This window comes from Cynara cardunculus (genome assembly GCF_001531365.2).
Source record: "Cynara cardunculus var. scolymus isolate 2C chromosome LG 15, CcrdV1, whole genome shotgun sequence".
NCBI classification, from domain to species: Eukaryota; Viridiplantae; Streptophyta; class Magnoliopsida; order Asterales; family Asteraceae; genus Cynara; species Cynara cardunculus.
In genome coordinates this window covers 2,570,813-2,582,692 of record NC_037542.1, presented here as the reverse complement: position 1 = coordinate 2,582,692, position 11,880 = coordinate 2,570,813, and the positions used below count along the sequence as shown (strand labels likewise).

Genomic DNA, 11,880 nt, shown 5'->3' with positions numbered 1-11,880 from the left:
TATAATTAGGATAATCATTGAGTTCTAATAAAATACTTAATTATTATCTTTATAAAATGTTATATTATTAAACCAAAAATAAATTATTTCATTATTAAACTTAAATTAAATTATAAAAAAAAATTATACTATATTATAAAGCATTTGACAAAAACTTTTAAAAACTACTTTTTATGCGTAAAATACAGTTTATTAATGCATATTACTTAAAACTCAAGATTACAAATATAGATTGTGCGTAAGTACAACTTATTAAAGCTCCATATCTGAATTCGTGTAACTAATTGCATATAAATATAATCAAATACAAGATAAACATCTTATTTTAAATATAAAAAATCTAAAATATAATTAGGATAATGATTAAGTTCTAACAGAATACTTAACTATTATTTTTATAAAATGTTATCTATACTATCTTATAATGCATTTGGCTCAAACTGTTAAACTCTTAAACTCTTAAAAACAACTTCTATTGCTTTAAGTACAACCTACTAAAGCATACTATCCTAACCACCCCCTTCCTAAACCCAATCCCATTTTTTTCTCCCCTAACCCAATCCCATTTTATCGCCCCTAATTCCCATTCCTATTTTTATCTATCGCAACCCTAATCCCAATCGATGAAATCGTTTAATTCCCAATCCCATTTTTATCGCAACCCTAACCCAATTCTATGAAATCGTTTAATTCGATTGAGATGATATCGACTCTGCTTATCCCTAAATCCAATCCCATTTTTATCGCCCTAACCCAATTCGATGAAATCGTTTAATTCGACTGAGATGCATATATATATATTTGACATGTTCTTCAATCTATCAGTGTCAATCCAGAATCTAGAGGAGGTATTTGTTCGTAATCGCAGCGACCGGAAAAGATTGCAGTTTACAGGTTCATATTCGTTTTCTATGATTTTATTTTAAATACTTAAAAATTGGAATAAACTAATCCCACATGCTACCTTCTTAATACTTACAGAAAATTACATTGCAAGTGACGAAACAAGCAAGCTGTGATCACACCCAATCATACCTTTAAATAGTGTTTGATATGGAAACATGATTAAACATTATATAACTGAAAATTTTAATTATCAAGAAAATGAATTGAAATATGGAAATGAAATTAAATATAATTTGGTTTTCAGAAAATATAATTCAATTCAATCCAATTTCTTGTTTGGTTATAGATATAGCTTTGAAATTGAAATATGAATAATGATAAATATTTTTTAATGATATTTTTGTAATTTCTTATTTGATTTTCTTAACATAATTTATAATTAGTTTTTGGCTTTATAAATACGTACTTGAAGTTTTTTCTAAGTTACCATTTATTTCTTAATAATAATAATAATAGCAAATGATTTTTATGAGTGAACAGTTTTCTTATTGACATAATAATTAATAAGGGTTAATCACTACAAAAATGAAGAGTAACAGCGAACGAAAATTCTCTCGTTGATCCGTCACTAAAAAGGTCTTCTGTCGCTGATCCGTCGTTGATACTCCGTCGGTCAAATGCTCGTAGGTAATGCTATCAGCGACGGATCAACTAGGGAACTTTCAGCGACGGATCAGTGAAAGATATTTTCAGCGAGGGATACCTTCAACGAGAGATACTTTCAGCAAAGGATCAGCGAGGAAACTTTCAAACGAGGGAATTTTTCTGCGAGGGATCAACGAGGGAAAGGCTAAAAACTCATTCCCTCGTTGATCAGTGAGAAATTTTCTCTCGTTGACTTTTGTCGCCGATACCTTACTTTCTAGTAGTGAATGATATCGAATCCCATCTAAAAGAATATGTTAATACGAACCGAATTTTTGTTTATCTTATCTTGCAAACCAAATAATTTGATAAAATTGAGGTAATGAAATCTATTATTTCAATTTCATCGAATTCCAAAAAATCAAACGCAAATTCGGCACATTACAATGCAACCAAAACGAACGGAACTAGGATCTCGATGCCGGAAGGGATGGGTATCTTGCGGCCGCCCAACCTTTTGTTTACATACAAAATAGAAATATAATAGAAATATCCGGTTTGATGTTGATGTCAAATTTATTTGAATGTTTCTTGAAAAAAGAATAACCACAAGTGTTACAAAATTCAGTTTTATTTTAATTTGGTTTTAGACCCCTCTCAAATACCAACTTAATCAAATCATTTGGTTGTACCGTAAATTATAAACCAATTTCACAACCCAAGGAAAAAGACCAACATATATTTCTATCTGTTTTGCTACACAGAATGAAACATTAAAAAATCATTGTTATTATTAATTGCAAAAGCGACTAATATCCAACACAAGTAAATTGAAAAAACCTCTAGGGAGCCATGGCCTCATCTGGCCTGTGGTTTACGTATGTAATATATATATATATATATATATATATATACATTGTTGAGTAAGTGGATCCAACATAATTGAAGATGGCGAGTAGCCGAGAGCAGAGATGGTCTCTCAAGGGCACGACTGCTCTAGTCACCGGTGGCACCAGAGGCATTGGGTAATTAATTATTCCACTTATGGATGGTGCTTGTATATATATAGATATATACTTAATTCTTGATATTGTAGTTATGCGATAGTGGAAGAATTAGCAGGATTTGGTGCAGCAATACATACCTGCTCAAGAAATCCCACAGAGATCAAGGAAAGGCTGGAAGAATGGAAATCCAAAGGCTATCAAGTAACTGCTTCTGTCTGTGATTTATCTTGTAAACAACAAAGAGAGGAGCTCATCAGCACTGTCTCTTCCATTTTTGATTCCAAACTCAACATCCTTGTAAGTCATCTTCAAAATACATACATACATATACGTATACAGATGATTAAGTGTGTGTGGTTGTATTAGATAAACAATGCTGCATCGACCCGAATGAAAGATGCAACGGATCATACGACGGAGGATTACAGATTTATAATGGGGACCAACTTTGAATCGCCATACCACTTGAGTCAACTGGCGTACCCACTGCTGAAATCATCAGGCAACGCTAGCATTGTTTTCATCTCTTCTGTTGCTGGTGTCATGGCCCTTCCTTCCCTTTCTGTCTATGCAGCCTCTAAAGGTCATCTATCTATATATACACATCCAACTATCTCTAGCCAACTTTTATATATATATATATTTATATATATATATATATATATATATATATATATACTTGGTATCATGTGAGACAAGACTGTTTTCGTGAGATACGTGAGACACGATTTTTATACTTGAAGCTTCATAGCAAAACACTGTGAAATTTCACAGTGTTTTCGCTATGAAGATTCGGCTTTTCTTTTACCTTCACAACATTTTGTTGTGAAATTTCAAATGTAAAAATCGTGTCTCACGTGAACCCAACCCTATATATATACATACACTTGGGATCATGTGAGAGTAACGTGTATTCGTAAGATAACTTTTTTACATTTGAAACTTCACAGTAAAATACTGTGAAAGTAACCTTCACGATGTTTTTATTGTGAAAGTTCGGATTTTTTTTACCTCATATAATGTTTTGTTATGAAGTTTGAAGTGTAAAAATGTGGTATAGGGTCTCCCGAATCTAACGTAACCCAACCCTATATATAAATATATTTATACTATATTATAAATCATTTGATAAAAACTCTTAAAAATCATTTTTATGCATTAAATACTGTTTATTAATGCATATTGCTAAAAATTCAAGATTATAAGTAAATTGTGTGTATGTACAACTTATTAAAGCTCTATATTTGAATTCATGTAACTAACTGCAAATAAACATAATCAAATATTGGATAAATATCTCATTTTAAATATATAAAATCTAAAATATATTTAAGATAATTGTTGAATTCTAACAAAATAGTAATTATTATCTTTATAAAAAAAACTTTTATTATTAAACTAAAAATAAATGATTTCATTATTAAATCTAAATTAAATTATAATAAAAAATTGAATTGAAGAAATTATAAAAAAAACAAGAATTTTTAATATTTAATTTGATAATAGAATCGATATATTTTTTTCAAAATTTTATAATATCTACAAATTTATATTTTATTCAAAAAATAAAAACATTATCGTTTTTCCAGTACCACATAAAATCGTATTATAACATCGACGAAGACAGAATAAATGAAACTTTAAAATCAAGATGTATTTCGTTTCATTGCACGAGTACCCTTCTAGCGTACACACACAGAGAGACTTCTAGCGCACACGCACAGAGAGAGAGAGACAATATCAAATGAGTACGTAAAGAGGGGTTGTTATTTGCACTCACATCACTTTTCATACCCCATTAGTCATGTTGTTCCTCTCACAATTTTTAATATATTTTTTAATTTTAAAATTACACTTCATACCTTTATAGTTACTTAATTAATTTGTTTTACGAACCTTGCTTTTTCATTTTTTGTTTTATACCCTTATGACATTAATATACATAATCATATATTAACTAAAATACGTTCTAATTTTAACAAGTTACGCCATTATAATCATCTCGTCAAAGCTTTTGAAATGAGCTTAAGACTGAATATATATATATATATATATATATATTAATTATATTATTATATGATATATATTACAAAAAAAATATTTTTAATCAGAGCTATATCTCCGTCATCGTCGTCAAGATCCGAAACTAGACCGACATTGGTTTTTCTTCGGTAGGGATCCCGTTCAATCGGCAATTTGTCGGCCATGTATAAACAGATGTACAACAAAGCCCCGAATACGACAACCTTTACCCTTTATCTTATTTTAAATATAACATTAATTATCCTAATGATTGGTTCATATCGGATTTCACGGTTACCACAAATTATCTAGTTCTCATTTGATTAGGCTTATCACACACACACACACATACATATATATATATATATATATATATCATTGGTTAATTATAAGTGGTTGATTTTTGCAGGTGCGATCAATCAGTTGACAAAGAACTTGGCTTGTGAGTGGGCGAAAGACAACATTCGCACCAATGCAGTAGCACCATGGGGTGTCAAAACCACTATTTCTGATAAGGTATATAACAACCTTGGTGTCAAATTTCTTCTTTTTTGAACTCCAGAAATTTTCGCCAATATGGATGGTGTTCTAAGAATAAACTGATTCGATGTCTGATCCTAATCAACAATAGACGTTTAACGTAAGTCAAACTGCATTATAATTAATGTCTAAAATAATTAAACAGATCATATCATATCTTATAGAAGTTGATATATCTAGCTATTCGTACATTAATATTGTGGTCATTAATTAGTTAATTAGGACTTCAGTTTGTTGTTTAATATGTTATAATATTATTAAACAGGAGAAGATCGACGACAAACTTATCGAAGCATACGCAGCATTAATGGCTCGAACTCCACTTCGTCCAATAGCAGAGCCTGATGAAATATCACCATTAGTCGTTTTCCTTTGTCTTCCAGCAGCATCATATATTACTGGACAAGTTATTGTTGTCGATGCCGGATATACAGCTGGTGGTTTCAAATCATAAAACAATGAGGCTTATCATCTTGAATATCATTCTAGAAAATTACCGCATGCATGGTTTATGAATTTCTTGCAACTCCCCTTTGCCAACATTATCAATATATCCAATAAGACGTTTATGAGGTTTCATAAAAGTGCAAAAACACAATATGTGATTTCAAATAGGTGAAAATACTATGTGGTTTGATAAAAGTTGCCAAGTCTCATTTTTTTCATTTGTATTATCATCCTTGATGTTTTATGTCTGTAGTGCAATAATAGAAACGAAACATATGCATAGTTAGGTCGATTGAGCCTATCACTACTATATAAATAAGCATTTTACACTTTTTAAAATAACCTTTCTACACAGTTTTACAATCATGTAAAAAAAAAAAGTCATGCACCATTTTACATAGTCCTAGAATGTATTACTTGAATCTAAAAAGTCTAAACGATTACAAATATAAATACAAGAGATGTTGGAATAAAACCGGATACCAGCTACAAATCAGGGATACTGATTCTAAATTGATGGCTAATATATTAGCCATAATTACAATGCTAACACACCCGCAGTCAGAAGTGGAAGGTTTGTGTATACTGAGAGTGGTTTGGAAATCATCAAAAACTATGCGCGAAAGCCCTTTTGTGAAAATATCGGCAATCTGGTAGCGTAGTGGTGGACCCAAGAATTTTCTTAAGGTGGATCAAAGTCCCAAAAAGTTGTGGGTTTGATCAGGGGATAGTTTGATCTCGATTTTGGGAATAATTCATTATTTCAAATTGAATCGACCTTGACCTTTTGAGCAAAACAAAATACTACATCTTACGGCCAACATGTTTTTAGCTGAATTCCACCGTCATGAGAAATGTTTTTTGTTTTTTTAGATGATCTCATAAAAAAGTTTCAATTTTTAGTATTTGATATCGATTTTGCTTTAGTTTTTTTAGGTTTTGAATTTCGCTTTCTTATGCATCTAGAATTTTGAGTAACAAATTAGAAAACAGTTTTGGGGAACGATCAAATATGAAATTACTAGAGTATCAAATGCGTTATTAAATGTTATTTAAGTATGAAATTCAATTTGTTATTAAATAACTATTAATAAAGTATTCAATAAGTTATTAAATGTTATTTATGGAGTTAGTTAACCAAAAATAATAATTATATGCACCAAGTTGGGATCAAACCTTGAACCTCCTCTATGAGGAGCTTTAGTTCGGCCAACATATTTGTCTTCTAGGTTTAGTTTAAAAGCACCCTAAAAAACCAAGTGGGGGCACTTTCAAGCCGCCTACATTTTTTCCCTTTTAAGGTAATCAATCAACCGAGCGGCAGATGCACGGGACCCTGCTCGGTCCTTAGTAGGTCCGCCCCTTGGTAGCGGAAGGGGACATGTAGAACATGCACCTCACCGCGATAGGATATCCGGATAGATATATGGACCTTCCATTGTATTATAAACTAGAGTGGCTTTATAGATAGGACCATGAAGTTCCAATAGGAGATCACGAATCCAACAACACTCCAAGACCACATTTTCGACGGCTCTATATTTTGCTTCTACACTAGAGTGCGACAACGTGCATTGGATTTTTGAAGACCACGAGATGAGATTATCGCCAACAAAAACACAGTACTTGGAAGTGGATCAACGAGTTTCAGGACACCCTCCCACGTCAGTGTCTATATACGAGATCAAGGAGTCGAACGGTGATTTGTATAAATGAAGGCCATAGTTGAGTGTTCCCTAAATGTAGCGAATGATGTGTTTCATCATGGGGGTCATGCATGTGTAAGCATACCCGTTGAATAGCGAAGGAAATGTCGATTCGTGAGATAAGTAATGCGTCGACGAGACTTCTGTAGCGAGTTGGATCGCTAAAAGGAGGACCAACTTTCGAGCTTAGTTTGGCCTTTGGGTCGACTGAAGAAGAGCAAGAGGAGAAAGAAGATGTTCCGGCTCGAGCAATAATTTCCTCCATGTATTGCACTGAGAGAGAAAAAGACCGTTTTACGACGTGTAACCATAATCCCTAGGAAATAACTTAAGGGAACAACGTCTTTCATTTCCAAGAGAACGACCCTAGAATTCTGCTTATATTGGAAATTTTTCTTCATGTTTTCCCACGCTTTGTGTGTCGTGGAATCAGGTGTATGGAGAAGATCATTACCATAAATCCATTAAAGGACGGTGGCGTCCAATCGTGTCCGGATCACATTGTCAACCACACGTTCCTTTTCTTTTTCCTTGTCAGTCGACGTTATGCGAGTGAGGTTGGATTCTGTCGAAATGATGTGGTGGAGAACTTGGTGAACAAGACAATGGTTCTTAAACAATTCAATTTAGGATGTGTGTTGCCCTTTTTCAATTGAAATGGCGTTCTTGATATTGGAGACTACAATTAATATAGACTCCCATAAACCATCTTTTCTTTGAGTGTGGTTTTTCTATAGAGGTCTGGGATGTTGTGAAGTGTGATGCTGGGATGACTGCAACTTGGGTTTCATAGGATGACATCTTGGGAGCCATATATAATAAAGCTATGGCTCCCAAGTGTCATCCCATAAAACCCAAGTTGTAAGTGATCATAGTGTTGCATAGAATATATTATAGTAAATATCTGATGGCTAATATATCTATACTACATTATAAAGCATATTTCTTAAAAGTCTTAAAAACAACTTAAACTGCATAAGATACAATCTTTTTAAGCATGAAGTCTTAAGGTCTTAAAAACCAACCTATAATGCATTTAGTACTACTCTCTCAAGCACACATTGATAACCCGAGGCCCTCTCTCTCTCTTCCAAACGACGCTTCACGCTCACCTCATCATTCTTTTCCAAACGACGCTCCACCCTCACTTCCCTTTCCAACGCAACTCTGCCCTCCAAAGAACCGATTATAAAGATGACGATTCAGTCCCCAAGGCAACGATTCAGGCGATTCTTAACCTTAGGGTTTATAAGTGATCGCTCCTGTTAGGCGATTCATAAATGATTCAGGCGATCCTTGAGGGCACGATTTCAATTCAAATCTCTGATTGCGTGTGGAACTTTTGAACTATGGAGGTTTTCAAGCTCTGTTTGATTCAAAGGTAAGTTAATTTAGGGTTTAGGGTTTATTGCATCATTGTTACTTGAGTTTAGTTACTGATTTCATCATCGTTAGTTGGGTTTAGGGTTTATTGCAAAAGCTCTTCTGAAAGCTATTGGTTGTCACGCTTCTGTTATAAATAGTTCCTTCRTATGAATGTATGATTTATGTATTGCAGTTGGAAGTTCATTGTTGGAAGACTCAAGACCCGATTCAAGGTGATCCATTGACTGGTCTAGGTAATCCATTTTAATTCACTCAAGGTTTCATTTTGAGTTACACATATTTTGTTCTTGACGTGCACATTTTTTGTCATTTTGATTTACACATCATTTTCTGTGAGACTTAGTTTGTCTTCAAAGATTGATTGCAAAGTTTTGTTCTTTCTTGATTTCCAGATTGCAAAGTTTTATTTGCTYTCAACTGCATGCTTTCTTTCTCATATTGTCCGAATAGTGTTGTTTCTAAATTCTTTTTAGATCACAAATTAACTCATGTTTTTGAAACAAAACAATGATAATTGGAACTTGGGTTTGATACCATGTATATATACAAAGGTGAGGCATACCCCCTTGTTTAGGTTTTGTTTTTGTACTTAAAAATGACTCAAATGCTCATTGCCCATTTGGAAGGCTTATGTTAAAAATTGTGTGTAGATACTTGATGCAATCAAAGACACAAAGAATTACTAGGGGACTTATATTTCTTCCATTTGGTCAGTGATAGCATCCTAATCTCYGATCATTCAATCAACCTGTTATGTAACATAATTTGCTTGCAATAAACCCATATTAATAATGCCTGCTATGGTTTGGATGGAAGTATGATCAAGTATTTGTATTTTTCTGTTATAAATAGTTCCTTCGTATGAAYGTATGATTTATGTATTTGTATTTGCTCTGCAATTTTTTATAAATAGTCACTTTTCGCTTTTGATATTTGATTTATTCAATTTAATTTAGAGCCCTTCAATTTTCATGGATTCGTGTTTATGTATGCTTGGACGTATTTAAGTTTTTTTTCCAATAGATTCATGCACTAAATTATATGATTTAGAATCAAATTGATGTTTCAATCAAAAGCTAGGAGAATAAGTCTCAAGTTGGTTAAGGTGTTAGGAAATCAGGGGGTATATTACTGTAGTCTATAGGGAAAACTTGTTCTTTGTGAGTCTATAGTCCTTGACCCTTGGACATGTATTTATGGGATGATAGACATGCTAACTAACAACTGCATGTGATTCCAGCCTTTTTGTCATCACCATTCTCTACTGCTTTCTTTGCTTGCAGTCAATTACGAGGACTCAACCAAATAGACCTGTTTACAAACCTATTTACATATATGCATTAAGGTTCCATATGGCTGTTCATAACCTGTTATATTAGCACAACCTGTTTACAAACCTGTTTCTGTTTCTGTTTACACTGCCTCATATTACCCAACCTTTTTTAAGTTTTTGAGTTTGTGTGGTATGTTATGATCATGGTTCCATTTGAGTTTGTTTCTGTTTCTGTTTACAAACCTGTTTTTGTTTCTGTTTACACTGCTTCATTTTGTTTTCATTGTTTCTGTCGTGAAGTGAGCAAGAAAAGGGTAGAATAGAGGTCAGGTACTGCATCAAGTACACATCCAGGAGATCTGTGAAAAGAATCACCTGCAAAAAGCAAACCACACTTTCAAATGTAAGTAAATCCATTTTTCATGAACTTTGTTGTAGTTAATTTTAGTTTGTGGTTAATTGAATTTGTAAGGAATCTCCATTTTAACTTAAGTGTTGGAGATCTCCTAGCTGTCCTTTTTTAAATTCAAAATTTGTATCATGAAATGAAATGTGATTACAAATGTCGCTATTGTAGAAATGAAATGTGATTAGATTTTAAGATGGAGGAAACTTTTACCCCAAAATTTTTCCTTTTAAGCCTCTCAAAGAATGGGGATTTCTCAAGTTGTTCCTTGCTGCCGCCTCTTATCTGAATAGTAGTATTCTAAATGCAGATGGTTTTGTGATATGTTATAAGCATTTTTACCAATCTGCATGTGGCATTATGACCTGATGTATGTGACATCATTTCTGAAGCTTCCACGAGACTGAGTGAATGTTTGTTTTTCTTTTTTGTTTTCATTAAGCGCTGTGTGAATTAGACATTTATTTGGAATAAGGGTGAAATGAACAACTGTTAGGGACTGTTTACCAAACGTTTACCCGGGTAAGCGCTTACCAAGTCACATTACCTTACCGGATAAATTCGGTAAGCGCTTACCGGGTAAATTGTTACATGCGATGTCGTTTTGGTGGACTAAAATCTTACCCGGTAAATAAATAGTAGTGTCAATTTTTACTGGTAAGCACTTACTGGGTAATTATTTGGTAAACGACCCCTTAGTTTGTTTTTTGTGCTGAACGAACAATTTGAATTATAGAAAAAACCATTTTAATCTTCTTCAATAAAAACATCTTGTCAAGGGCAAGGATCCAAAGATCACAAAAACATGCAAATGAAAAGATTATCTGCATGCTCTGATATCATACACAAGTCCAGATTGTTCTATTATTCCCAATTAACATAGATACAAATCTCTTTCTGTTAGTTGTAAACTTCATTTGTGGTTCAGATTATGTTGCTTATAGAAAGCAGAAGCTGATTGAAACTTTGTCATCAAATGTGGATTAATAAGTTGAAGTTTTGCTAAGATGTCAAAGTTGTATTAGTCTTATTGGTTGTGGTTTATGTGTTTGTGTGTAACATGCATATGCTCGAATGGTAAAGGAAGCTACCGATGCTGCATCACAGACTAAAGTTGCTGGGCCGCCTCATAAACACTTTACAACAGAATTCGGTAGCTTCATCCATTTTTGATACTCTCAAAGATCGACTATCCTTCTCGAACGTTTCTTAGCGTTCCTATGGGCTGCTATTTTCTTTCTCGTGGGTGATCACATCGTCGATATAATAAGTAGACTTGATGTAAAAGAATTGTTGTATAGACAAATTTAATGTAAGTTGAGAGCTTTGTCTTTGAGTGTGATTTTGAAAGTTCGGTGTTTCTAATTTATATGTTTGGGGTTTGTAACTCATTTAACAGAAGGAATTGGTTTTAGATTTTATTCTGATTTCCTTGAAGAGTTCTTAGATTAAATCCTTGTGATACATTAAATTGTTTGTATTGAGTGGAGTTGATGTTTGTTGCCTTTGATCTTGATTCCAACCAAGTTTTGAATTCGGACCGGGATCGATTACATTTTGACTGATTAAAGAGGGGTTGATTAAGGGTCACATATAACCGGT

General features: G+C 33.2%; 1 protein-coding gene and 1 long non-coding RNA gene across 2 annotated transcripts; both read left to right on the top strand.

The window, feature by feature from the left end:
- Positions 1 to 2,422: 2,422 nt before the first annotated feature.
- LOC112527761 (tropinone reductase homolog) lies at positions 2,423 to 5,557 on the top strand. The gene is made up of 5 exons (XM_025138549.1): positions 2,423 to 2,516; positions 2,588 to 2,795; positions 2,865 to 3,081; positions 4,930 to 5,036; positions 5,326 to 5,557. Exons 1-5 carry the CDS (start codon positions 2,440 to 2,442, stop codon positions 5,512 to 5,514), a joined length of 798 nt encoding a protein of 265 aa, XP_024994317.1. The 5' UTR covers positions 2,423 to 2,439; the 3' UTR covers positions 5,515 to 5,557.
- A 2,754-nt stretch (positions 5,558 to 8,311) lies between these two features.
- Positions 8,312 to 10,477, top strand: LOC112528681. Its single transcript, XR_003070827.1, has 3 exons — positions 8,312 to 8,594; positions 8,772 to 8,832; positions 10,173 to 10,477. It is a non-coding gene; the product is annotated as an uncharacterized LOC112528681 (long non-coding RNA).
- Positions 10,478 to 11,880: the final 1,403 nt, after the last annotated feature.

Bases quoted from the DNA above. Each gene is read 5' to 3' on its own strand.
- LOC112527761 (XM_025138549.1), top strand. From the start codon at position 2,440: ATGGCGAGTAGCCGAGAGCAGAGATGGTCTCTCAAGGGCACGACTGCT. The intron at 2,796-2,864 runs GTAAGTCATCTT...TGGTTGTATTAG, and splicing joins ATTCCAAACTCAACATCCTT to ATAAACAATGCTGCATCGAC. The intron at 3,082-4,929 runs GTCATCTATCTA...TGATTTTTGCAG, and splicing joins TGTCTATGCAGCCTCTAAAG to GTGCGATCAATCAGTTGACA.